This window comes from Drosophila virilis, chromosome 2, assembly GCF_030788295.1.
Source record: "Drosophila virilis strain 15010-1051.87 chromosome 2, Dvir_AGI_RSII-ME, whole genome shotgun sequence".
NCBI classification, from domain to species: Eukaryota; Metazoa; Arthropoda; class Insecta; order Diptera; family Drosophilidae; genus Drosophila; species Drosophila virilis.
In genome coordinates, this window is record NC_091544.1 from 1,449,706 (window position 1) to 1,472,298 (window position 22,593).

At 42.3% G+C, this 22,593-nt stretch overlaps 7 protein-coding genes across 13 annotated transcripts; 5 read left to right on the plus strand and 2 right to left on the minus strand.

Moving 5' to 3' along the window:
- The first annotated feature begins 100 nt into the window (after positions 1-100).
- On the plus strand, positions 101-1,797 carry LOC6634888 (aldo-keto reductase family 1 member B7). The gene is made up of 4 exons (XM_002058471.4): positions 101-364; positions 651-831; positions 896-1,583; positions 1,643-1,797. The coding sequence occupies exons 1-4, from the start codon at positions 293-295 to the stop codon at positions 1,689-1,691; spliced, it is 990 nt and encodes a 329-aa protein (XP_002058507.2). The 5' UTR covers positions 101-292; the 3' UTR covers positions 1,692-1,797.
- A 771-nt stretch (positions 1,798-2,568) lies between these two features.
- LOC6634889 (aldo-keto reductase family 1 member A1) lies at positions 2,569-4,565 on the plus strand. The gene is made up of 4 exons (XM_002058472.4): positions 2,569-2,757; positions 3,455-3,635; positions 3,698-4,385; positions 4,445-4,565. The coding sequence occupies exons 1-4, from the start codon at positions 2,686-2,688 to the stop codon at positions 4,491-4,493; spliced, it is 990 nt and encodes a 329-aa protein (XP_002058508.1). The 5' UTR covers positions 2,569-2,685; the 3' UTR covers positions 4,494-4,565.
- Positions 4,490-9,118, minus strand: LOC6634890 (transmembrane protein 245). Of its 7 annotated transcripts, none has more exons than XM_015169369.3 (9): positions 8,978-9,118; positions 8,319-8,872; positions 7,655-8,257; positions 7,059-7,599; positions 6,644-6,822; positions 6,174-6,583; positions 5,967-6,119; positions 5,728-5,757; positions 4,490-4,732 (listed from the first exon to the last, which is right to left on the minus strand). In XM_015169369.3, exons 2-9 carry the CDS (start codon positions 8,841-8,843, stop codon positions 4,567-4,569), a joined length of 2,607 nt encoding a protein of 868 aa, XP_015024855.1. In that variant the 5' UTR covers positions 8,844-8,872; positions 8,978-9,118; the 3' UTR covers positions 4,490-4,566. The 7 variants fall into 7 exon arrangements, 6 of the variants coding, with proteins under 6 accessions (XP_015024855.1, XP_002058509.2, XP_015024853.1 ...); XM_002058473.4 differs by having other exon boundaries at positions 6,644-6,834; XM_015169367.3 differs by having other exon boundaries at positions 6,644-6,846.
- Positions 9,119-9,137: 19 nt separating this feature from the next.
- Positions 9,138-10,014, plus strand: Kmn2 (kinetochore Mis12-Ndc80 network component 2). Its single transcript, XM_015169500.3, has 4 exons — positions 9,138-9,272; positions 9,326-9,453; positions 9,516-9,611; positions 9,681-10,014. The coding sequence occupies exons 1-4, from the start codon at positions 9,266-9,268 to the stop codon at positions 9,741-9,743; spliced, it is 294 nt and encodes a 97-aa protein (XP_015024986.1). The 5' UTR covers positions 9,138-9,265; the 3' UTR covers positions 9,744-10,014.
- PIG-H (Phosphatidylinositol glycan anchor biosynthesis class H) lies at positions 9,607-10,561 on the minus strand. Its single transcript, XM_002058474.4, has 3 exons — positions 10,026-10,561; positions 9,886-9,963; positions 9,607-9,829 (listed from the first exon to the last, which is right to left on the minus strand). The coding sequence occupies exons 1-3, from the start codon at positions 10,476-10,478 to the stop codon at positions 9,701-9,703; spliced, it is 660 nt and encodes a 219-aa protein (XP_002058510.1). The 5' UTR covers positions 10,479-10,561; the 3' UTR covers positions 9,607-9,700.
- Positions 10,562-10,655: 94 nt separating this feature from the next.
- On the plus strand, positions 10,656-20,886 carry flfl (serine/threonine-protein phosphatase 4 regulatory subunit 3 flfl). The gene is made up of 9 exons (XM_032438998.2): positions 10,656-10,849; positions 14,197-14,803; positions 14,877-15,815; positions 15,887-16,064; positions 16,152-16,407; positions 16,480-16,752; positions 16,819-16,952; positions 17,028-17,989; positions 18,056-20,886. Exons 2-9 carry the CDS (start codon positions 14,504-14,506, stop codon positions 18,152-18,154), a joined length of 3,141 nt encoding a protein of 1,046 aa, XP_032294889.1. The 5' UTR covers positions 10,656-10,849; positions 14,197-14,503; the 3' UTR covers positions 18,155-20,886.
- A 77-nt stretch (positions 20,887-20,963) lies between these two features.
- LOC6635000 (cilia- and flagella-associated protein 36) lies at positions 20,964-22,503 on the plus strand. The gene is made up of 4 exons (XM_002058477.4): positions 20,964-21,137; positions 21,199-21,407; positions 21,463-21,623; positions 21,676-22,503. The coding sequence occupies exons 1-4, from the start codon at positions 21,035-21,037 to the stop codon at positions 22,136-22,138; spliced, it is 936 nt and encodes a 311-aa protein (XP_002058513.1). The 5' UTR covers positions 20,964-21,034; the 3' UTR covers positions 22,139-22,503.
- The last annotated feature ends 90 nt before the right edge of the window (positions 22,504-22,593 follow it).

Here is a 22,593-nt window from a genome sequence, read left to right on the forward strand (position 1 = left end):
CCCATTAAAAGATTATAAGAAATGTTTGGTACATTTATTCTTTTTTAATTACAGATTTAAGTATAAGTAATAGAAAGTCGGGATCTTACATAAAGTATTTGGAACAAGAGCTTTTGGTCCCAAAGCTCTCTCTGACTATGTGTTACTAAATACTTAATAGCTTCCCGGCATAGCTGAACGCTCATTTATTCAACTTGGAATATTCGGTCAGAACGGTTGTGTTAGCTGTTTGTATCGTTTCTTAATATTAAAACTCAAGTGGCATTTTGTCTATTAACTTTTTCTATTAATAATGGCTTGCACTAAGTTCTTGACACTAAACAATGGGGAGAAAATGCCTGTCATTGGCATTGGTACCTGGCAGGTAATCATTAATTAGCAGAGAGCTCGAGCTAGACTTTTCGTAATGTTGTGAAATTTAAATTAGTGCAACAAAATTTATCAAAGACAAAACATTGTGTGACTTCCTGTGATGCCAGATCGCTGCATACATACATATGTATTAAATCTTGTCGATCCGGCCGGATTCGACAGTGAGACTTGTTTACAGAGAAGAAAATCAGCATGACAAATTTATAGCCCCTTCAACTGCACTTAAGAGGTGTTGATATAATAAACCGCAATCTTAAATCACTTCTATTCCCACGCAGGCACCCGATGCCGAAATCGAACCCGCATTAGATATCGCCCTGGAGGCGGGCTACAGACACATCGACACAGCCCTTATCTATCGCAATGAGAAGGCAATTGGCCGTGTGCTCAAGCGCTGGCTGGATGCGGGCAAGGTAAAGCGGGAGGAGCTCTATATTGTCACCAAACTGCCACCCACTGGTAAGGCCCGAGGAGCAACTGAATAAATAAGTACAATCCGACATTAACTTTTTATTTCTCACAGCCATTCGGCCGCAGGATGTGGAGTCCACCTTTAAGCAGTCGCTGGCCAATATGCAGCTAGACTATGTGGACATGTATTTGATTCACACACCCTTTGCCCTGTTCGGGAATGCGGACGGCAGCTTTCAGTATGACGATGAGGGTCGCGTTAAGGTGGACAAGTCGACTAATCATGCCGCCGTCTGGGCGGAAATGGAGAAACTGGTCGCAAGTGGATTGACCAAATCGATTGGTGTCTCGAACTTTAGCAAGGAGCAGTTGGCACGTATCCTGCAGAACTGCAAAATACGTCCGGCCAACAATCAGATCGAGCATCATGTCTACCTGCAGCAACGGGATCTCGTTGATTTTTGTAAGGCGGAGAACGTGGTCGTTACCGCTTACTCGCCGCTCGGCTCCAAGGGTATTGCCAAGTTCAATGCGGCCCTTGGTATTGTGCGCGACCTCCCGGATCTGATGGACATACCCGAGGTCAAGGAGATTGCCGCCGCGCACAAGAAGACACCCGCCCAGGTGCTGTTGCGCTGGATCATTGACACGGACGTCGTGGCCATACCCAAAAGCACAAATGAGACGCGTCTCAAGCAAAACTTGGATGTGTTTGACTTCCAGCTGAGCGCCGAGGAGGTGGACAGGCTGTCGGCCCTGGACAAGAACATACGCGTTTGCGACTTCTCCACTATGCGCGGGTAAGTTCAACAATCATGAACCCAATTTAATAAGAAAATTAAACGCAAACTTCTTCCAGTGTGGAACAGCATCCGGAGTTTACCTTCAAGAACCAATACACCAATTAAAAGGAATTACATACATTTATAGTAAAACATAAAGTGCCGTTATTTAGCATACGACAACAAATAAATTCCAATTTTTGCTGATTCTCAGCGAGTCATACGGCTGCAACATTTTGTTGACTTTATTCCCATCGAAATGGGATTTATCGTTGTGTTCGTTAAATGAAACAAGTTTTGGACTAAAATGGGAATTTGAAAGTTAGCTTATTCGCTTTATTGTTATTTTTACAAATCTGTAAAATTGTATTTATTTTTATTTCTTCTTCTTTAAGCACTAGTGATGTTCTGCTTCTTCTACCGCGACGGATGTGTTTATTGACAAGCCGTTATTTACAGGCCAATAACAGCGTTAACTTAACAGCGGTCACTATGCGTCGATTTTTGGAACTTTGGGACCGAAACTGGAATCACTCACGTTTTTGTTTTTGTTCCAACACAGTTTTCCATATTCACTTATAAATATTTTGAAATATTAATATTTTTTCTGGTATATTTTTTTTATGGCTAATATTAGTCTGTTTAACATAAAACACTACCATATATTTATACCTATATAACATTTTTATACCCATATTTACATTGGCTGAAATGCACGCAATATTTTATTCCGGTTTCATAATAAAGTTCCAAAGATCGGTGCTAAATAACAGATGCTAACTATACATCAACTTAAGATAGAAGAAAGTTTTAGACAGAATTGATCAACACTGTTTATAAATAGCTTGAATAAATTCAACAAGAACTACGAAAGATGAGCCTAAAATTAATTCTAAAAACAAACTGTTCGTTGTTTGTGTAAATTTTTGTGTACAAAACAACACGATGAGGCCCACTGTTACTCAACAGATTGTTAAGCTTTAGTAATTGCCGGCAAAGCAAAACTCTCATTCATTCCACTTGGAATATTCAGTCGGAACGGTCGTGCTTGCTGCTGATATCGCTTCTTAATATTAAAACTCAACAAGTGGCAATTTTTGTTTAATTATTCGAATTAATAATGGCTTGCACTAAGTTCGTGACACTCAACAACGGAGAGAAAATGCCCGTCATTGGCATTGGCACCTGGCAGGTAAACATTAATCAGCTTTATTTAAAATTATACGTATATATATATGCTTATGCAGATATGCTGCGTACAATATTTATAAATACATATATATGTAAGCATATACATAAATATATAATATAAGTATGTATATTGATTATTTAGAGGAGAGTTGAAGGGGGCTTCATCAAATGTTTGCCCAGGGACCGGTTCTGGTTGACTGTAAACAAATTGAACCTTTGTGGGAAAAGTACAATGGTTCGACTTTCTCCAGATATAAAAGAGCAGAACAGACAATCAACTTTTATTGTTTGTGGTTAATTCAAAGATATATGAAGACTCTAGACACTTGAGATAATGGCAAAGAACGTAGAGTTGTTTGCAGAACGCCGACAACTAAATACCCTTGCACACAGACATATTATATATATGTCTATAAGAAAACTATCTTTATGCTAGAGTATGCGGATTTAGTAGAAGAATATTGAAGCTCTCCATTTCTGAGTTTGGCTAAGAAATCTGTACAAGACTGGATTTTAGAGCAACAGGAATTCCGGCAACTCTATGATATGGTTATCCGATCCAGCCGAGCTGGACATAGAGACTTTTCATTGTATATATGTTATGTACATCCAAATTTATAAGCCCCTTCAACTGCACTTAAGAGCTTTTCATATAATAAACCGCAATCTTTAAATCACTCCAATTCCCACACACACAGGCACCCGATGACGAAATCGAAACCGCATTAGATGTCGCCCTGGCGGCGGGCTACAGACACATCGACACGGCGCCAGTCTACGGTAATGAGAAGGCAATTGGACGCGTGCTCAAGCGCTGGCTGGATGCGGGCAAAGTGAAGCGCGAGGAGCTGTATATTGTCACCAAACTGCCGCCCATTGGTAAGGCCTGAACACTCTCCTTAAATAAATACAATTCAATGTTATCTTTTTATTTCCCGCAGCTAATCGGCCGCATGAGGTGGAGCCCACCATTAAGCAGTCACTGGCCGACCTGCAGCTGGATTATGTGGACATGTATCTGGTTCATACACCCTTTACCGTATTCATCAATCCGGATGGCAGCTTTCAGTATGACGATGAGGGTCGCGTTAAGGTGGACAAGTCGACGAATCATGCCGCCGTTTGGGCGGAAATGGAAAAACTGGTCGCAAGTGGATTGACCAAATCGATTGGCGTGTCGAACTTTAGCAAGGAGCAAGTAGCACGTCTCCTGCAAAACTGCAAAATACGTCCGGCCAACAATCAGATCGAGCATCATGTCTACCTGCAGCAACGGGATCTTGTTGACTTTTGCAAAGCGGAGAACGTGGTAGTTACCGCTTATTCGCCGCTCGGCTCCAAGGGTATTGCCAAGTTCAATACTGCCGCCGGTGTTGTGAGGGATTTGCCGGATCTGATGGACATACCCGAGGTCAAGGAGATTGCCGCCGCACACAAGAAGACACCCGCCCAGGTGCTGCTGCGCTGGATCATCGACACGGGCGTCGTGGCCATACCGAAGAGCACAAATGAGGCGCGTCTCAAGCAAAACTTGGATGTGTTTGACTTCCAGCTGAGCGCCGAGGAGGTAGCCAGGCTGTCGGCCTTGGACAAGAATATACGCATTTGCGACTTTTCCTTTTTCCGCGGGTAAGCTCGGCAATTATAAACCTTAACAAAAAACAATGCTAAACGCAAATTTCTTGCAGTGTGGAGCAACATCCGGAGTTCACTTTCAAGAACCAATTCACCAATTAGAAGAAAAAACAATTATATTAAAACATCAAGAGTGCCGCTATTTTCAAACAATAAAAAGCAAAATTCCAAATATTTAACTACTTTTCAGCGAGTCCAACGGCTGCAACATTCTGGTTATAATTTTCATTACAACAGGTTTTCCGACACGCTTTTCCCTGCAGCTGGGCGTGGCCTTTTCGACTTGTTGCCCATCGAGATGGGATTTCTCGTTGTGTTCGTTTAATGAATCAAGTTTTGGACTAAAAAGAGAATCGGAAAATTAACCGGGCTCTAATACAGTGCTCGCTCGTTAAATAGAATTGCTTAGACACAAGAACTGAAATCTTTTCGTCTTAAACAAGTCTCGAATTAAATGTTTGTATCAATAGGAAAATAGTTTTTAAATTTCTATTGTTTTTATATGCCACTTAAAGCTATTATTTTTTTTACTTTATGCACTTCAGTTCCAACTAGCGAGCGAGCACTATAATTTTGTGTATTTGTTAGTACGTAATGACATTTATTTGCAATAAAGTTTTAAACATAAGCTTAAACAAATCACATGTGTAGCGAGCACAAAGTTAGGTACGAACTGGCATGAGGAAACCGGTTGACGGTTTTTAAAGTCAAGCTTAGACTAAATGACTCTTTATACAAAACAAGCGAAGTGTTATGTGATATAAAAACTATTACTAGAAAGCTAACATCGGTCACAACGAAGCGTATATACCCTTGGCAAGCACTAAGAGACAATTATTGTTTCTGCTCCCTTTATATAAATATATACTCCAAAGGAAGCATAAACAAGAATTTAATAAATACAGCCACTAAGTGGCGAGATATTAGGAGATTGTTGGACCTGTTCAGAGAAAACAATACAAACTTTTGTAGAGTATGCACTATTCGCTTATGCCAAAAGAAATTTAAGTTATAGTAATGCTTGGCAAGGGTATATAAACTTAGTTAAATACATTAGTTTGAATACACAGCTTTTAGTGACGGAATCAATTGTTTGCATACTTAAAAATTTAGTACAAAAATATAAACAAAAGCGACTCGAATCAAATACTAAAAAAAGAAGTATGAAAAAACGTGAAAACTGAAAAATTTTCTTAGCTTGGCTAAATGCTTGACATTCATTAGTTAGTTAGTTGGGCCAGACAAGCTCGGAAACTTGTTAGATTTGCATTTCGAGTATTGAAAGAAATTCGCAGTTGTTGGAGCCAGATCCTTTGAAGCCATGCGGACGACTCACGTGGTGCGCGTCTCCTCATCCGAGCTGCGTCTGCAAAGAACAAAGTTTGTTATAATAAATTGTTGTTCTCAATGTATACACAATTAGGTGCTCTCTAGTCAAGATTGCCCGACTCTGAGATCAAGGGGTGAAGGTTAAAATTATAATAAACTAAGACTTACTCATATGCTTCCGGCCGCAGAGTTTGCGATATAAATAAATTTCTTAACTTGCATGCAAAAAGCTAGCGCCAAACATACCTGGGCTCCTGATTCGTGCGCATGGCCAGGGTGGCCACTTCGAAGAGGCCAATGAAGAAGCAGAGCATCAGGGGGCCAAAGATGGCGCCCTGCCAGCCAATCCAGTACATGCCGCCCGCTATGGCCAGGCCATTGAGGTAGGGATGGCCCCCACTGCAAGGATTTGTGTAAGTTGTATGCGTTTTTAACATGATATGACGCACTTACCCCTTAATGTCCGCATAGATGGCGGTCTCGAAGGACGAGGGTACAAAGAATTGTAAAAGGAACAGTATCAATCCCGCATAGAAGCGATCCTGTGCCAGCCAGAGCTCCAAAAAGGCAGGCACCGCACACCAGTAGCTGCCCAAAAATGGAGCAGCCGCCAGCAGAGCAGCCAAAGCGGAGGGCAGGAAGACAATCCGAGCGCCAAACACCGTATGCACCAGCCAGGTGAAGAGACCCGTAAACGTGGAGCACTTGAACATGGAGACGAGCACAACCGTAATTGAGTTCTCCAAGGCATCAGCGACTTTAATGCCCGAGGCAGAGTAACCCATATATTTGGTGATCTGCATGGGCGCATACTTCTCCTGACTGCTGGACAGCAGATAGAACAAGGCCGTGAAGAACACAATCTAAGGATGAAGAGGAATTTATTTTGTAATCGGATTTGTATGTGATCCTTTGATTCTTACCATGTCCAATATGAACTCAATGCACGCCTGTCCGCCGGATAGCAGCAGCGATAGTATCTCGCCCGTAACGCCCATTATCATTGAGAGATTCGTGCGTATAATGTGCCACAGAGATTCGGCAACCTCAAGGATGGTCTGCGTATTGCTCTGCGCCCAGCCGATGATGCCCTGTTTTGCCACTAAAACTAGCTCTTTAAAATGTCCTTGGTTAAAATAAAACCATGGGTTAGCAAAGGCAACATGTAATGAGTTATTTGTTCTGACGCATACGATAAATCATACGGGATGGGTGTGTTAAGGCCAAACTGAGCTGTGTTAGGAGCTCTACAATAAATATATAACTCAAAAACTCAAAACATACAGAAACGTTGGACAAATGAAATCTAAAAAACCATAAACCGCGTCGCGCACTTACCTGGATTATCGACAATCTCACCGAAGGTGCTTTTCAGCGCATCCGTGGGCACGCGCGGCCCGTACGAGGTGCCCGCCTTGTTGAAGTCAATCCAATACTGTATGAGCCTGTCCCAGACATCGAGAATTTGTTCCTTTAATTTGGTGGCATGCACCTTGTCGGCATCGGCTAGCCAATCATCTATATAGGTCTCAATCTTACGGCGACCATAATGATGCGCATTGTCGAGCGCATCATCAATGGACGCCTGTATATTGGCGGGCAATATATCAATTAGCTCAGGACGATCTGTGATTGTCTTGTTAATTAGATCTTTGCCCAGATACGCGACCTCAATCGTCTCCGAATAGATGTTAACGCAAAAGAAAACACTCAGAAAGATGATGATGAGCAGCATGAGTATGATCATTAGAATGGATGTGACAGACTCCACAGATGACTTAAGCGAATCCCGCACAATGCAGTTGATCTTGTAGTTGAGCTCCAGAACGCCCGGCAGGCACAGCGGCAGCACAGCCGAATGATGCTCCAAGGCCCACGACTGCGGAAGAGTATATAGTAGAGTATAGATATACAGAGTTAACGGGGGCTCTTACCCTCACGCCCCGATAGGCATCGTCGAGCTTGCCGCAGACAAACTGGGTTAGGCCCGTATAGCTGCCCGCAGTGTACAATAAATGCAGAAACACCGGCACCGCAGCCAGTATAAACATCCAAATGTTGCGATACAAAAAGGTGCCAAGGCAGGCATAAAATAACAGCTTAAAGTAGGTATCGCTCTGGTGTACCTCTGGCTCCTCCGCCAGCTTGGCATCGAAAGTGTCCTCGGAATCTATAGTGTCACTCAACGAAATGTCCTCCACATCGGATTGCAATGTCGGCTCGCCAGCAGCTCGGCGACAAATGCTGAGATTGCTCAGAGATTTCTCGAAATCATTTTTATTGAACAGCTTCTGCAGGCGCTCCAAATAGGAGCTGGCGTCATGATCATCACTCGTCTGCAGATGATACGCCGTGGAGACAAGCACGTAGCCCATGACCAGCAGGAAAACAGGCACCTGAAACGCGCCCAGAAAACTGCACAAATAGCCGGCAATGGCTATCCACATGGACTGGCCGGCGACAACGAAACGTGCGCTATTCTCTGGCTTCCAGAAAAAGTGCACCGAGGACAAGTATATGGCAATCAAAACGATAAGCTGTAAGTGAGGACAAGTGTGGGTTAAGATGCACCTGCGAGGAGTATGTCAAAGCACTTACCACATACACATTGAGGAAGCCAATGATGCGCACGAACAGGCCGTGCGAAAAGGTCAGCCAGTTCCAGAGCAACAACAGGCAGCCTTTGGGCGCATACAAAACAAGAAGCTTGACGCAGACGGCAACGCCGCAGCCGGCTATGAGGAGCTGCCAGTGCTGGCACAGCCAGTTGATGAGCAAGCGACCGCAATGCTCGGTAGCCTCCAGTGGAGCCAGGCAAATGGAGACGATCACATTCGAATCGCGCTCCTCGAGGCGCTGGAACCAATTGTTCAGCAGTTCGGCCAGTTTGCGTTTGAATGGGAATAGCACCGCGCCCATGAGGAAGGCCCAGAGCAGCGGACGCACAAAGGGGCCCAGGATGAAGCAGACGGCCACAAAAGCGGCCACGCCCGCTGCAATTAGAAAATTGTACATGGCAGCCCGGAAGCCCTCATGATTCTGTGACCGAATCCTAAGCAGGCGATTGAGAACGCTGTCAAAGGAGCGATCACGCCGTATGGGTATAGAATCCGAGCGGTTCATCTTGAGAAAAGGTCACACGCAACGAGGAACTGAAAACGGGTTGATGCGAAAAAATTAGGCAAATGCTTTGACCATGCTGCGGCAGCTGACACGCCCGTATATGTGCATATTTTTAGCCAAATGAGTCGACTTACAATTATTATTGTTTAAATCTGAAATAGGGTTGATGAATACAGCTCCTTTGCATTTTCGGGAGATATTTATGGGCGTTGGGATTGTGCCGGCGTTACAATTTTTATATGCTCATTCACACAATGTTTTTATATTAATTTTGGCACATAAACAAAAAGCAATCTTGTTTATTTTTATGGGCAAATGACGTCAGCTGACGACGCAGTGTTGTTAGCTGACTAAAAACAGTATCACTTTACAACACTAACGCGCATTCGAAAAAAAACGGGACGCCGAACAAAATAGACGCCATGCAAAGTGAGTAAAACGAAATAAACATCAAACAATTAATTAAAAACTATTTGGTTCAGAACTAACATTACAGCAAGTACATGCCTTGCGCAAGGCACAGGAAGATTTAATTTTTAGCAAAGCCATCTACCTGGAATTTTACCCAAAAATGGCCAAACATGCCTACACAACGGAGCTCAATAATTTGGTAGTAAAATTTGCTTTGTACTAATAATTATAATTTGAACTATACGCCTTTTATATTCGCAGATACGCGGCGATTTCAGCCGTGTTGAAGTGGAGCTGAACATACCCAAATTGCCGCCACAGCACAAAGAGCAGGAAGAATACACACCCATGCTACAGGTAAGCGTACATATGTATATTGAATCTTTGGCTGGAATTGAAAATAAATATAAACTGTCTTAATTATAGCTGGACAAATTAATGGAATACTACGATGCAACCGTTGATGGCATATCCCTATTGCAAGCGTGATCCGATCTACCACGACTATTATTCAGCCAGTAGGCATGTAAAATGCGTTGAATATGCTGCAGGCACTCGAAAGGAGGTGACAGGCTCTGTAAAATATCAAACTTGATCAAGTTATCCGTATATTCCAATACGCAGGACTCACATTGAATAGCGGTATAATGGGCCGCTCTTTAAACATGCTGCCCTTTGTGCGCAGTATTAGCATATACTTTATATCTAGCTGTAAGTTAAGTAAAGCCTTTGAATAAATCTAAGAAATAGGGTAACGCAAGCCAATCTCACATTCTCTATGACCTCGTTGAGCACCATGTCATGGAGATGACCGCGTTGTACACAGAGCACCGATTGGCGTCCAAAAGTGCGCACCGTTTCCGTCTGCAGAGCCATGTCCCAGCTGTAGAAGAGTTTCTCGGAGTGCACTAGTTGGAGCGTGTTGCGGAATATCAAAGCAGACAGAGCAAGCCATAGCAGGCCCGGATATAATATATGGGCTTGCCCCATCCTGGTCGGGCCTTCGCTTAGGGCCAGAGCAAACCCAAAGTAAACAGTCGCCAAACCCAATAGCCCAAAGAAACGTTTCAGTTGCGCTCTACATTGTTCGCCATGCAGACGGTTTAATAACTGTATGCGAACAACGTCTTCGCCGTATTTCTGAACGGTTAGCTCTAGATCCTCCACTACGCTGCCTTTATATATGGCTGTCTTGCTAAAGTATCTGTGCCGACTCGGTTCCATTATGGATTTGCTCAAACAAATAAATAAATAAAATCGGCAAACGGCAGCCTACAACACTAACGGCAACTATTGTGCAGCACTGTTTGACACATTGGTCATACTTTTGTTTACATTTGTGCATCGATAGAAAGATGTATATCGATTGTTGTATCGATGTGTACAAAAAACAATATGGCGTCTGCACAGCACAAAATCGTCTTCGTCTCGGTTGGAACAGCGTCCGTTCCGCGAAAAATTTTAAAATAATAATTGAACCGTAAATGTATGGTAAATAAGGTGTTGGAAACAGTAAATATGCGCAAACGCAAATTGTATATACTTTGAAAAATTCTGAAAAGGCGCTGCCAACAGCATAAACAAGGAATTGCAACGTGAGTGCATACATTTTTTGGTCAAGATTCAATATTACCCCTCGCGCTTTCGCTTACACCGCTGTTGCCCTCTTGCGGCTTCTGTGTCTAAGCTTGTGTGTGTGTGTGTGTGTGTGTGTATGTGCGTTTAGGTGTGCATGTGTATTTTTCGTGTGTAACTATACTTGATTCTGATGTACTTCTAAATACGAGTATTTAACGCGTTCGTAAAATAATAAACTACCTATAAACTTTGGCTAGGTCCTGCGACTGCGTGAACATTGCACATTTGGAGGTAAAAATGTTTTTATTTATGGACTCGAACTCGTACTTTATGCAACAAAACGGCGTGTTGAGTTTTTGGTTCTTCTATTTTGTAGTGTGTTGAATTTGAGGATTGCCGCTGTTACTTGTGGTGGATTTTGCGCTCGCCGTACTTCTCCGTTTCATTGTGTACGTGACGGCTCTGTGTGGTTTGCGTGGTGTGTACCCGTTGTTTTTATAAATCTTGTGTGCGTTTAATTAATTCGTAAACGTATACAGCTAACGTAAAATGTAACAAATGAAATTGGATTATCGCAAAATCAAAACAAAATCATTGCAAATAATGAATGCGTCATTCACATTTGTCGAGGCGATGTGTGTTTCCGTGAGTGTTTGTGTGTGTGCGTGAAAAAGTGCGAGTGTAGACGGCATTTTTCTTTAGGCATGCTCTTTGCCAGATATACGCTGCAATTTTTTTGCAATTCTGTTTTGTGCTTGTCATTCGCAATAATTTAGTGAATGAAAGCAAAAGAAACGGGCCGAAAAACGATGTACTCACCAGACGGCTGTTGTGTGTGTGCGTATGTGTGTGTGTATTTCGAACACTTGCGTTTCAGAAAATTGAATGTCAAAAGCAAATTTTTTTTCGCAACTGCTTGCTTTTTTGAATTACCGAACTCGGGACATACACACACACACACACACACGCACACAAACATAAAAATACATGCATGCACATTCATGCTCATATTCAGAGTCTTCTGCCCACCCCAAAATGTGCATGCAAAACACACCAGCACAAATACATATGCGCGCGTATTCTGCATACATCGCAGCAGATACAACGCGTTCGTTTTCTTACAGCTTTTGCTGGCCATTGTGTGAGATCCATCGCGCGCGCACACACACACACACATACAGATTGGTGCGTCTCCAGCGTATTCATGGCGTATTGTCATTGTCCTGTATGCTTTGGCTTTCCTGTTGGCTTATATATTATTTTTCCTGTTTCGTTTGCGCGTACGCATCACACATACACACACCTCCACAGTTTGCGCCTCCTGCCTCGCCCCTTTTTTTTTTGTGCCACTTGCAGGCAGCGTCAATATTTTTCATTTGGTTTTATTGCCATTGTGCGCTTGCCTTTTTTTGACAGCGACATCAGCGGCCGCTCTCCCGTTCCCATTTCAATAAGCGCTGCGCTCTCAGCGGCTGGGCCATACTTTAACTTGAACTCTGTTGCTGGGCGACAAATGTGTACTTTTTTTTTTTTTTCTTCTTTTCGTATCTCTTTGCGGCGAAGCGTGTGGTAATTATCGCCTTTGACCAATTTCTTTTTTTTCGATGTTTATCAATGATCATCCTAGACGAGTTGGCTGCCCACGCAGTTTTGCCAGACATTGAACCTAGCTGCATATATACATATGTATGTACATACAAATGCACGCGTATATGCATGTATGTGTGTCGTTCTGAGTAATTTATTTTTAACTCTTTTTTTTTTTTGAGTTTAAAAACAGCGTTTGTTGCGTAAATGGCCGCAATGTGTATTAGCATTTGTTTTTAATTGCTGCTTTTGTTTTGATACACATTCGTGAGAGGCGAAATATGTATACACGTAGATTAGAGTGCGCCTTATCAGCGAGGCCGGCGAGGGGTGCCGCATTGCAATTGTTGAAATGTTCACATTGTTTTACATAATATATACAAAAAAAAATACCTATGTTATTAATTTTATTAAAACATATTATAAGTAATCATGAATGCCTTTTTTCGCCCACACGGAGTAGCCTATCTGTGTGTGTGTGTGTGTGTGTGTGTGTGTGTGTGGTGAAATAACTTAACACGCATTTGAAGCGCAGCCTTGGCGCCGTTGCAAATTGTATTGAAACGTTTTTGAGTACTGGCCAAAGGTGGATTTCCTCAGTTTCCTCTATCGATGACGTAGACCTTGTCTCTATGATATTACTATGAGCTAAATATCTGTTCTGTTTACACACTTTATTTTACACTTGCTCATTGATTTTTGTTGCCTTGTGCTGTGCGTACGGCGTACGTTGTAGCAACAGTGCTTGTGCGTGTGCGTGTGTGTGTTTGATAATCTAATCTAGTCGCCGCAAATTGCCCCCGCTAGCCGGCCGTCACCCACTGGCTATATACGTATACAATGTATATGTACTGGCAGACTCTTGTGCTCAGTTTGCTCTCTTTCTCCGGGTCTGACCACTCATTTTGTTTGTTTTTGTCGCGCGCGTGTTTGCACTCGTCGCCGTTGTGGGTCGCTTTGGCGAAAGCGCGATAATAGTTTGCAATGGTGTAGACTTCACAAATCATTCACACACAAATGCATGGTGCGTTGTGGAGAGATTTGAAAGTTTTTGTGTTTCCACTTAGAACGAGCTAAATTCAAGCTCAATAAGCTTATGTTACAGACACAAGCATCGAGTTATTAAAGTGATCTTTGCCACTTACTTTCTCTCTCAAAAGGGATGTATTTTAGTTCTTCCTCATTTGCCCATTTTCTCGCTCTCTCGTGGTACACGGTATTTGCTATTCGAACACTCTCGGCTAGAGACTACATGTTTTTTCTTGCTGTTTGTAAACAGACTGGGGCAAGAATAGTTTTTGGCATTTCGCTTTGCCGAATAGTTTGTATTGCTGTACACACACACACACACATGCAAACAGACTCACGCACACACACATACACAGTCGCATACATGCATAAATGCAGCAACATCAAACGTAGCTTTCACAATTTCATTCATGGTGTACGCTTTTTGCAGCTTCTGTTTTGATACGCATTTATTGTTATCGTGTCTGTGTGTGTATGAGTATAACATATATAAATATACATATGTATGGAATTACTCATTATGCTTTTTGGACAGTGCTGTAAAACAATAAAAATATCTACTCAAATCGATTGAGATTGCGTTATGAGTGGAAATGTGTATAATTGTGAGAAATATCGATATATTTCGTTAAATGACTCAACATTCAAACCCATGAACTACGTATAAAACATATTAATGCTAACAATTCTAATTAGTGCACGGATCAATAAAATATTTCTTGTTTCTTTATTTTCATATTGTTTTCAGTTTTGTTGTGCGCAGACCACAGATAACAGCACATAAACACATAACATGGATATGCAAGTCAAGTGTAGAGATTAGTTGAATGCTTTGAATTTCAAATTCAATATACTAAATTAACTGTAATTAGTCTAGTTGACTAGCCCCAAGCGCGGCTACAAGCCAGCCACAATAATTAGCAGGCACAACCCAAGAGAAGTTTTTAAACGTAAACTTTTTGTGCAACCACAACAACAAAAACAACAACAACAATCTACAACAACAAGAAGAGAGTGAGGAAGGAAAGGACACACATTACACCTAAGGCCAAACCATGACGACTGACACCCGCCGACGTGTTAAGCTTTATGCGCTGAATGCAGAGCGCCAATGGGATGATCGTGGCACTGGCCATGTCTCTTCCACGTATGTGGAGCGTCTCAAGGGCACTTCGCTGCTGGTTCGTGCCGAATCAGATGGTTCCTTATTGCTGGAGAGTAAGATTCAGCCAGATACCGCCTATCAGAAGCAACAGGATACGCTGATTGTCTGGTCGGAGGGCGATAATTTTGATCTGGCGCTGAGTTTTCAGGAGAAAGCCGGTTGTGATGAGATATGGGAGAAGATATGTCAGGTATTTATTATAATTTCCTCAATATCAAATTCGCTTAGATGATCAACATTCGATATCGGATTGCTGTGTACAGGTGCAGGGCAAGGATCCATCCGTGGAGATTACGCAGGACATTGTCGAAGAGTCAGAGGATGAACGTTTTGAGGATATGTCGGATACAGCACCGCCAATTGAGTTGCCGCCATGCGAACTGTCACGGCTCGAGGACATATCCGAGACAATACAAAGTTGCCTTTCGACGCCGCTGCGCAAGGAGAAGCTCTCCATGGCCCTGGAATCGGAGAACTACATTAAAAAGCTTTTGAATCTGTTTCATGTTTGCGAAGATCTCGATAATACGGAAGGGTTGCATCATCTCTTCGAGATATTTAAGAACATTTTCTTGCTAAACAAGAACGCGCTCTTTGAGATTATGTTTGCGGACGATACTATCTTCGATGTCGTCGGCTGCCTGGAGTATGATCCTAGTGTGGCACAGCCGAAAAAGCATCGCCAATATCTCAAACAATGGGCCAAGTTTCGGGAAGCTGTACCAATCAAGAACATGGATCTGTTGGCCAAAATTCATCAAACATTTCGTGTGCAGTACATTCAGGACATTATATTGCCTACGCCGTCTGTCTTTGTCGAGGATAATATGTTGAACACGTTATCAAGTTTTATATTCTTCAACAAAGTTGAGATTGTTACGCTCATCCAGGAGGATGAACGTTTTCTGCTTGACCTATTCACCCTGCTCACGGATCCGGCAACTGGCGATGTTAAACGGCGTGATATCGTACTATTTCTGAAAGAGTTTTGCAATTTCGCGCAAAACTTACAGCCCCAGGGCAAGGATTCGTTTTACAAAACACTCACCTGCCTGGGCATATTGCAGGCCCTCGAGCTGACGCTAGTTATGAACGACAATAAAACCAAGTCGGCATCCATTGACATACTCACGGCCATTGTCGAGTTCTCGCCGTTGGTGGTGCGCAATTATACACTGAATCAAGCCAATCGGCCGGAGGGCGTAAGTGAAACGAGTCGTAAATATTTCACCACAGTCAGCTGATTTTTTTATTGTTTTTTATGCTTTTTTAGGAGCGAATGTTGCTGAACATTGCCATTGAACAAATGTTGAACGATTCGGAACCAGAGCTGGGCATTGCGGTGCAGTTGATGGGCATCATTAAGATACTGCTCGAGCCGGAAAATATGCTGACTGAGAAGGGCGATTTCCTCAACTTTTTCTATAAGTTTAGCGTCCAAACGCTAGTAGGTAAATAGTCCAACAACCATAATGCGATTGTATCAAGCAGATTTTTAATCATATATATATATATATGTATTTTTTTTTTTAACTTAGCGCCTCTGATGCTCAATACGATGGGGGATCGTCCACAGAACGAGGATTATCAGACGGCCCAGTTGTTGGGCATTGTGTTGGACATCTTGTCGTTTTGCGTTGAACACCACAGCTATCATATTAAGAATTTTTTGCTGCAAAAAGATCTCCTCAAACGAATTCTGGTGCTGATGAAGAGCACACATACGTTCCTTGTACTTGGCGCCCTGCGGCTGCTACGCAAGATAATTGCACTTAAAGATGAGTTTTATAACAGGTGTGTGTAAAGCTTGACAGTTTTCTTATATGATGGATTTTAAATTTGATCTTGACTTCTTGCTGATTTTAGGCACATTGTCAAGTGCAATCTATTTGCGCCCGTTGTGGATGCCTTTATTCGTAACAATGGTCGCTATAATCTGCTCGAATCGGCCATTCTGGAGCTATTTGAGTTTATAAAACTCGAGGATATACGTACGCTGTGCGTATACTTCGTGGAGAACTTTAGCAAGATATTTGATGAAATCGAATATGTGCAAACATTTAAATACCTAAAGAATCGTTATGATCAATACCAGGATCGGCTCAAGGATCGCGACAAGTTAGAAAATCGCACAGATGGGTAAATTTTTAATCTATTATTTACCCCCACAAATGCTTATAATACTCTCTGGCATAAATCCGATAGAAGTTTGCCCATGATACGCAGCGGCAATCGTTTTCGTCGCGATCAGCGCCAGATGGAGGAGGAGGAGGAGATGTGGTTTAATGATGATGATGACTTTTCCGAGGAAATCGATAGCTATAACAATGTCATGAAATGTAAGTGGATCAATGGATTAATTAGCTCGAATTTGTGTTTATTAATTTACTACCTTTCGATTGCGTCTTGCACAGCCGTCAGCGAAAAAAATGGCCCGCAGCAAACACAAAATCAGACGGCGCAGCAAAAATCTTCGCCGCCGCACAGTACATCACCGCACGGCGGTGGTCTGTTGGGCAATCTGAATTCCACAGCGACAGCAACTGCCACCTCAGTATCAGCGCCGGCGGCAAGTGGCAGCAGCAGCAGCCCCGAGGCGACGAGCAACTCCGCCGCCGCTGCCGATGAGCAGGCCCAGGCCGCAGTGCAGCTGGCCGCCGCTGCCAACATTGCATTGCAGCAGCAACAGCAGCAGCAGCATCCATTCCAGCAACAGCAAACTTTGTCCCTGAATAGCACACTTGTGGCAGCGGCCGCTGCTGCTGCTGTCGCCTCCACATCGAATGCGGCTGCTGCGGCGCAGCTGGAAAGTCAACAACTGCAGCATCAACAACAGCAACAACAGCAGCAGCAACAGCAGCAGCCTCAGCCGGAGATTGCAGAGCTGCAGCAGCAGCTGAGCGCTGTGGTGCCACAGAATCCGGAGATGGTGCTGTCAACCGCCAACTCTGCGGCAGCAAATGCATCCTCTTCATCGTCGTCGTCCTCTTCGTTATCTTCATCATCGTCGTCATCGTCATCGTCGTCATCATCATCAATGGAAGCGTCCACGTTGTCGTCAACACCGCCGCCGACAACATCTTTGCCAGCCGCCGCACTGTGCGATTCGGCGACAGTGGCCGCCGTGGCGGCATCTCAATTTTTGACAACGATTGCAACAGCCATGGCTTCGGTGACGGCAGCAGCTGCTACTGGCACGCCTAATTTAACGACAGTTGCTGTGTCCAGTGAGGACAGCAGCGAGCCGCAGCCGCAGACACAACCACAGCCACCTGCCACAGAAGCCAACGATGCGCTTAAACTGGATGGGGAAAAGACGGCGCTCAGCGCAGAATCGCCAACGGGCGGCAGCGACGCGGACAAGGCGACCAAAAAGGTAAGCTGAACGAGGAAGTGAAAGCCTGCAAAAATTGTGAACTAAATATGCTTGTTGTCCTTGAAGGGACTGGTCGACTATGAGAGCGATTCTGGTGAAGATGACTACGAGGAGGACGAGGACTCGGATGGGCCCCACGCACAAAAGCGCGCCCGTATTGCATAGTAAGGGGCGTTTAGCACAGCGGCATCAATTATAAAATAGTACACACACACATAACCACACATCCAATTCTCACACAAACACACACACACACACACACACACTCACCAGCGAATGCAAGGGTTGAAGAGTGGGCGGAGCAGCAGCAGCAACAATTGTCAGCCAAGCATAGAGCGGTACGATGTAAGATCGAACAAGAACAAGGAACAACAACAACAACAAAAACAAGAGGCCCGGGTAGAGTTCGGAAGGCTCCCAGATGATGGGGACGCGTTTTGCTTGTAAGCGATCATGTAAGAAGAAGAACAAGCAACAAAATATAAAATTAAATTTTAGCCTAAAATCATTTATTTTAAAGAAAGCAAATCCGAAAGCTAAAAAGTAAAACAAGAAATTATAAAATCTTACTTTACTAAATTAAACAAAATATATATGTAACAAATATATATATATATATACAATATATATATACATATATATATATATATATATATGAATATGAATATAACTTATAGGGTATATATAAATATATACATATAGATATATATATATATGTATATTTATATATATATTACGTGCACACAATAGCAAAACGCACTTATTGATCAAGAAGAAGAACAAGCAACGTTAATTGCCGTTGTGTGTGCTTAAAAATAAAAAAACAAAAACATTGAAAAGAAACCAATAGGTTAAACTAAATGGCAGCAGCGCAAGACAGCAAAAAAAAAAAAAGATAAAATAAAATAAAAAAAAAAGGAGAAGAGTGTTTAGGTTCGGTGCTTGAGTTGTCGCTCAATAGGCTCACAGATAGACGACCCCCTAAAAAAACAAAGCTTGTTTAGTTGGCTGCGCCAGTAGATGTTGTGTGGAAGAGTATCTGAATATTTTGTGCAATATCAAAAGTTGTGGCTAATTCGAAAGTAATTGTTATATTTATACCCTATTTTGTGTGTCAAATGTAAAACAGAGTTTAAATCTATTAACTAACAGATGTTAAGCTGATGCTGTTAATGTTGCTACATAAATAACAGCTGTTAAGTTGATGCTGTCTATGTTGCTGCATTAACATATGACAAACAGAAGCTGCCTATGTTATAACATAGCCGAAATATGTTAAACAGAAACTGTTAATATTTTACAATTCAGTTTTGTAATGATTAGCTGTTTATGGCTCACAGATGTTAATCAGACCGCGTTTTATTCTAACAGCAGCTGTCTATGTTTAATTAACATATCTTAAGCAGTTGCTGTTATATGGCTAACAGCTGTATAAGGTCAGCATCATCTGAAGAAATTTGACTGCTAAAAAGACTTTCTTAAGATTAAAGTAAACTTTTTTTTTTTTATCTCGGAATTAGTTGTAAACCTTAAACTTTATAGATAATTTTGTATACCCACAATTTTTAGCCATTCAAAGCGGGCTAAAACATTGTTGTAGATACAAATTGAATACATTTATATAATATTTAATTGCCTATGCTTCCTCCATTAAGTTAAACAATTGCTTTTCGAATGCCACAGCTTGACCCAAAGCCAACTCAACAAATTTTGTTTTGCGCATTCACAAGTTTTAGCCATATATGTAAAATGCCCAATTGAACGATACAAATGGATTAAATTAAATAAACCTTGTATATAATTTAGCGTTATATCGAATTACAAGCTACTTTATAAAATATGAAAATTTGATTATGATTCGACAGGCGTGACGATTTGTAAAATAGCAAAAACGGTGGAAACGATTTTTTTTCTAGCAAACAACAACTTGTCCTTATGAAAAAACTAGGCAGCAAAAAATATTTTCTAATTTGTTAAGTCAACCGAGATGCTGCGCCACAATTTTGCATTCAACAGAAACATAATAAACACACACACTTTACACACTCACACACACACACACACACAGAACATTTACAACTAATAATGATAATTACAAAATAGATTTAAAAATGGGTTTAAACAAATACGCATAACATATAAACAAAACAAAAAACAAAAAAAAAAGAAAACAACAACAACTAAATAACAAACAGAAAAGTCTTCTTGCGTTTTCCAATGTAAGATTTTTTTTTTAAGTTTACAAATACTATCATAATATTAAAGAAGCTCCAACAACAACAACAAGAACAACAAAAATAATATACACAAACAATAAAGTTATTTGTTAATAATCGTATTTGCCATTTGTGCATGTGAGCAAGTTTTTTTTTTTAATATTTATTTTAACTAAAAAAAAAAGGGAAGAAAAACCTCAAGCGAAATGGTTTCCATTTTTTTTGGAGCAACACCCAACCCTCCCCGGCCCCTCTCTCTCTCGCGAAAAACGAGTGTGCGTGTGCGTGTGTGTGTGTGTGTGTGTGTACGTGCATACTTAATACATAAACAAAAACAAAAAAAAAAACAAATATATATATCCTTCCATGTTGTTGTTTTTGGTTTGATTATTGCAACAATAAACGTAAATGCATAAAGAATAAAAACCAACTATAGTTTATTACATAGTATTTAAATATATAAACGAAAATGTGTATTTGTATATGATATGCTCTCGTCTAATACCCTGTAATCCTAACTCACACACACACACACAGACAAACACACACATACGATGCATACATATATATATATAATTTGAAAACATCTCTATATTATGATTGAGTATAATTAAAATCATAGTTTTTAATAGTTTTTAAACAAAACAACAAAAAACAACAAAAACAAACATAAATTGCAAAGTTTTCCAATGTGTTTTTCGTGCGCTGGGCGGGGCGGGGCGTGGCTGGTGTCCATGGCAACCATGGCAACCACCTCAAGGACCAAACATTACGTTCCCAGTATTAGCTGACGACATTTCAGTTTCGATTAGCTGCGTAATCCGTGAATATGGCTGCCGAAGATTCCTGGGTATTCGATTCTCTGGTCTGTTTCCTGCACGGACCCGTCTGGAATGCGCCGCTGCAGACATTTATTGAGCAAAAGTCCCTGGGTATGGATATGAGATGGAGCAATATAGTTGTGGACTGAAAAAAATCGTTTTGTTGCCGCAGTCTTTGATCCCAATTTGCAGCTGGATGAGGGCAACGAGGAGATACGGCAAATCCATGAGGAATACAAGAATCTGGTGGACTTTATGCTGGGCAGTTTTATGGAGGAGATGCACATAACGCCGGAACAGTTTGAGCTGGCCTGCTTGGAGGGACGTCAACAGGGTCCCGGCGAGAATCCCTTCCAGTTCCATCAGGTGCTCTTTCAGCAGGTGAGGCCCAGCTGCATATCCGCCTCAAATGCCAGGCTAAGTCTCGCTTTTGTAGATTTGGGCCGCCAACGATCTGAAGATCTTTATACGCATGATGACGCAACGCAATGTGGAGCTGCAATTGCAGGCGCTGGATCTCATCGAGAAGCATCAATTGGCGCACAGTGCCTCGGCAGAGCTGGCGGACGCGGAGAGCGCAGCGGGCGCGGAAGCCAGGTGGGCATTTATTACGCTTAATTTCAAATTGCATCATATGAATCGTTTGCAGCAATGTGGCGTCCGATTTGGATGTGGATGAGCTAATTGCCAAGACTGTGGCCGATGAGCTCGAAAGTCCGGAGGCGGCTCTGACGCCCGAGCAGGAGGCCAATTTGGAGCTGGTCAACGACAAGTTTCAGCGGCTGAATCTGTTCTTTGAGCGGGAGGATCAGGTGGATCCCAATGAGGTGGTCTCGCGCCAGGAGTATTTGCGCCAGCAGCGCGACAAAATAGTCGAGATCAAGAAACAAACGCGCGCCAAACAGCTGCTGGACACCGTGGCACGCAGCACGCCGCAGCACCAGGAGCCCGGGGCACGACCCAGTTCCGCACAGGTGGCTCAACAGCTGCTCGAGAATGTCGAACTGGACAAATTGCCGCCGGCGCCAGTTGCTGAGGCTGACAATGCGGCGCTGCAGCTGCGACGCACGCTGGCCAAACGGCTGCGCAACGAGGTTGTCGAGCATAATTAGGAGAAGGCATCCATATACCCTTGCAGAGGGTATTGTAGTTATGTTCACGCATAATAGAGTATAATTTATTCGCTCAAGTCTACTCGTTATACCCTAAGTTGACTCTTTATACCCTTGTCCGTCCGACTGCCTATATTCTATTCTGGGAAATACCCTTGCAGAGGGTATTATGGTTATGTTCACGAATTATAGAGTATAATTTATTCGCTCAAGTCTACTCGTTATACCCTAAGTTGACTCTTAATACCCTTGTCCGTCCGTCTGCCTATATTCTATTCTGTGAAATTTTTGGTTTACAAAAGTAAAGTGTTCTTGATTTTTAATTTAGTGTTTAATATTTTATTTTGCAAGCTTTTTGGCCAAGGTTTGAACGAGGTACGTTTTGTGAGTTACCCAAATGCTGACTAGTTCTCACGTGGATAGGTGTGTGTGTGTGTGTGTGTGGGTGCTTTGTT

Bases quoted from the DNA above. Each gene is read 5' to 3' on its own strand.
- LOC6635000 (XM_002058477.4), top strand. From the start codon at position 21,035: ATGGCTGCCGAAGATTCCTGGGTATTCGATTCTCTGGTCTGTTTCCTG. The intron at 21,408-21,462 runs GTGAGGCCCAGC...TCGCTTTTGTAG, and splicing joins ATCAGGTGCTCTTTCAGCAG to ATTTGGGCCGCCAACGATCT. The intron at 21,624-21,675 runs GTGGGCATTTAT...AATCGTTTGCAG, and splicing joins GCAGCGGGCGCGGAAGCCAG to CAATGTGGCGTCCGATTTGG.
- LOC6634889 (XM_002058472.4), top strand. From the start codon at position 2,686: ATGGCTTGCACTAAGTTCGTGACACTCAACAACGGAGAGAAAATGCCC. The intron at 2,758-3,454 runs GTAAACATTAAT...CCACACACACAG, and splicing joins TTGGCATTGGCACCTGGCAG to GCACCCGATGACGAAATCGA. The intron at 4,386-4,444 runs GTAAGCTCGGCA...AATTTCTTGCAG, and splicing joins GACTTTTCCTTTTTCCGCGG to TGTGGAGCAACATCCGGAGT.
- LOC6634890 (XM_015169367.3), bottom strand. From the start codon at position 8,843: ATGAACCGCTCGGATTCTATACCCATACGGCGTGATCGCTCCTTTGAC. The intron at 7,600-7,654 runs GTAAGAGCCCCC...ACTCTTCCGCAG, and splicing joins ATGCCTATCGGGGCGTGAGG to TCGTGGGCCTTGGAGCATCA. The intron at 6,584-6,643 runs GTAAGAATCAAA...CTTCATCCTTAG, and splicing joins TTGAGTTCATATTGGACATG to ATTGTGTTCTTCACGGCCTT.
- LOC6634888 (XM_002058471.4), top strand. From the start codon at position 293: ATGGCTTGCACTAAGTTCTTGACACTAAACAATGGGGAGAAAATGCCT. The intron at 832-895 runs GTAAGGCCCGAG...TATTTCTCACAG, and splicing joins CACCAAACTGCCACCCACTG to CCATTCGGCCGCAGGATGTG. The intron at 1,584-1,642 runs GTAAGTTCAACA...AACTTCTTCCAG, and splicing joins GACTTCTCCACTATGCGCGG to TGTGGAACAGCATCCGGAGT.
- Kmn2 (XM_015169500.3), top strand. The intron at 9,454-9,515 runs GTAGTAAAATTT...TTATATTCGCAG, and splicing joins CAACGGAGCTCAATAATTTG to ATACGCGGCGATTTCAGCCG. The intron at 9,612-9,680 runs GTAAGCGTACAT...TCTTAATTATAG, and splicing joins AATACACACCCATGCTACAG to CTGGACAAATTAATGGAATA.
- PIG-H (XM_002058474.4), bottom strand. From the start codon at position 10,478: ATGGAACCGAGTCGGCACAGATACTTTAGCAAGACAGCCATATATAAA. The intron at 9,964-10,025 runs GTGAGATTGGCT...CTTAACTTACAG, and splicing joins TCAACGAGGTCATAGAGAAT to CTAGATATAAAGTATATGCT. The intron at 9,830-9,885 runs GTGAGTCCTGCG...GATATTTTACAG, and splicing joins CCATTATACCGCTATTCAAT to AGCCTGTCACCTCCTTTCGA.
- flfl (XM_032438998.2), top strand. From the start codon at position 14,504: ATGACGACTGACACCCGCCGACGTGTTAAGCTTTATGCGCTGAATGCA. The intron at 16,753-16,818 runs GTAAATTTTTAA...TAAATCCGATAG, and splicing joins TTAGAAAATCGCACAGATGG to AAGTTTGCCCATGATACGCA. The intron at 16,953-17,027 runs GTAAGTGGATCA...CGTCTTGCACAG, and splicing joins CTATAACAATGTCATGAAAT to CCGTCAGCGAAAAAAATGGC.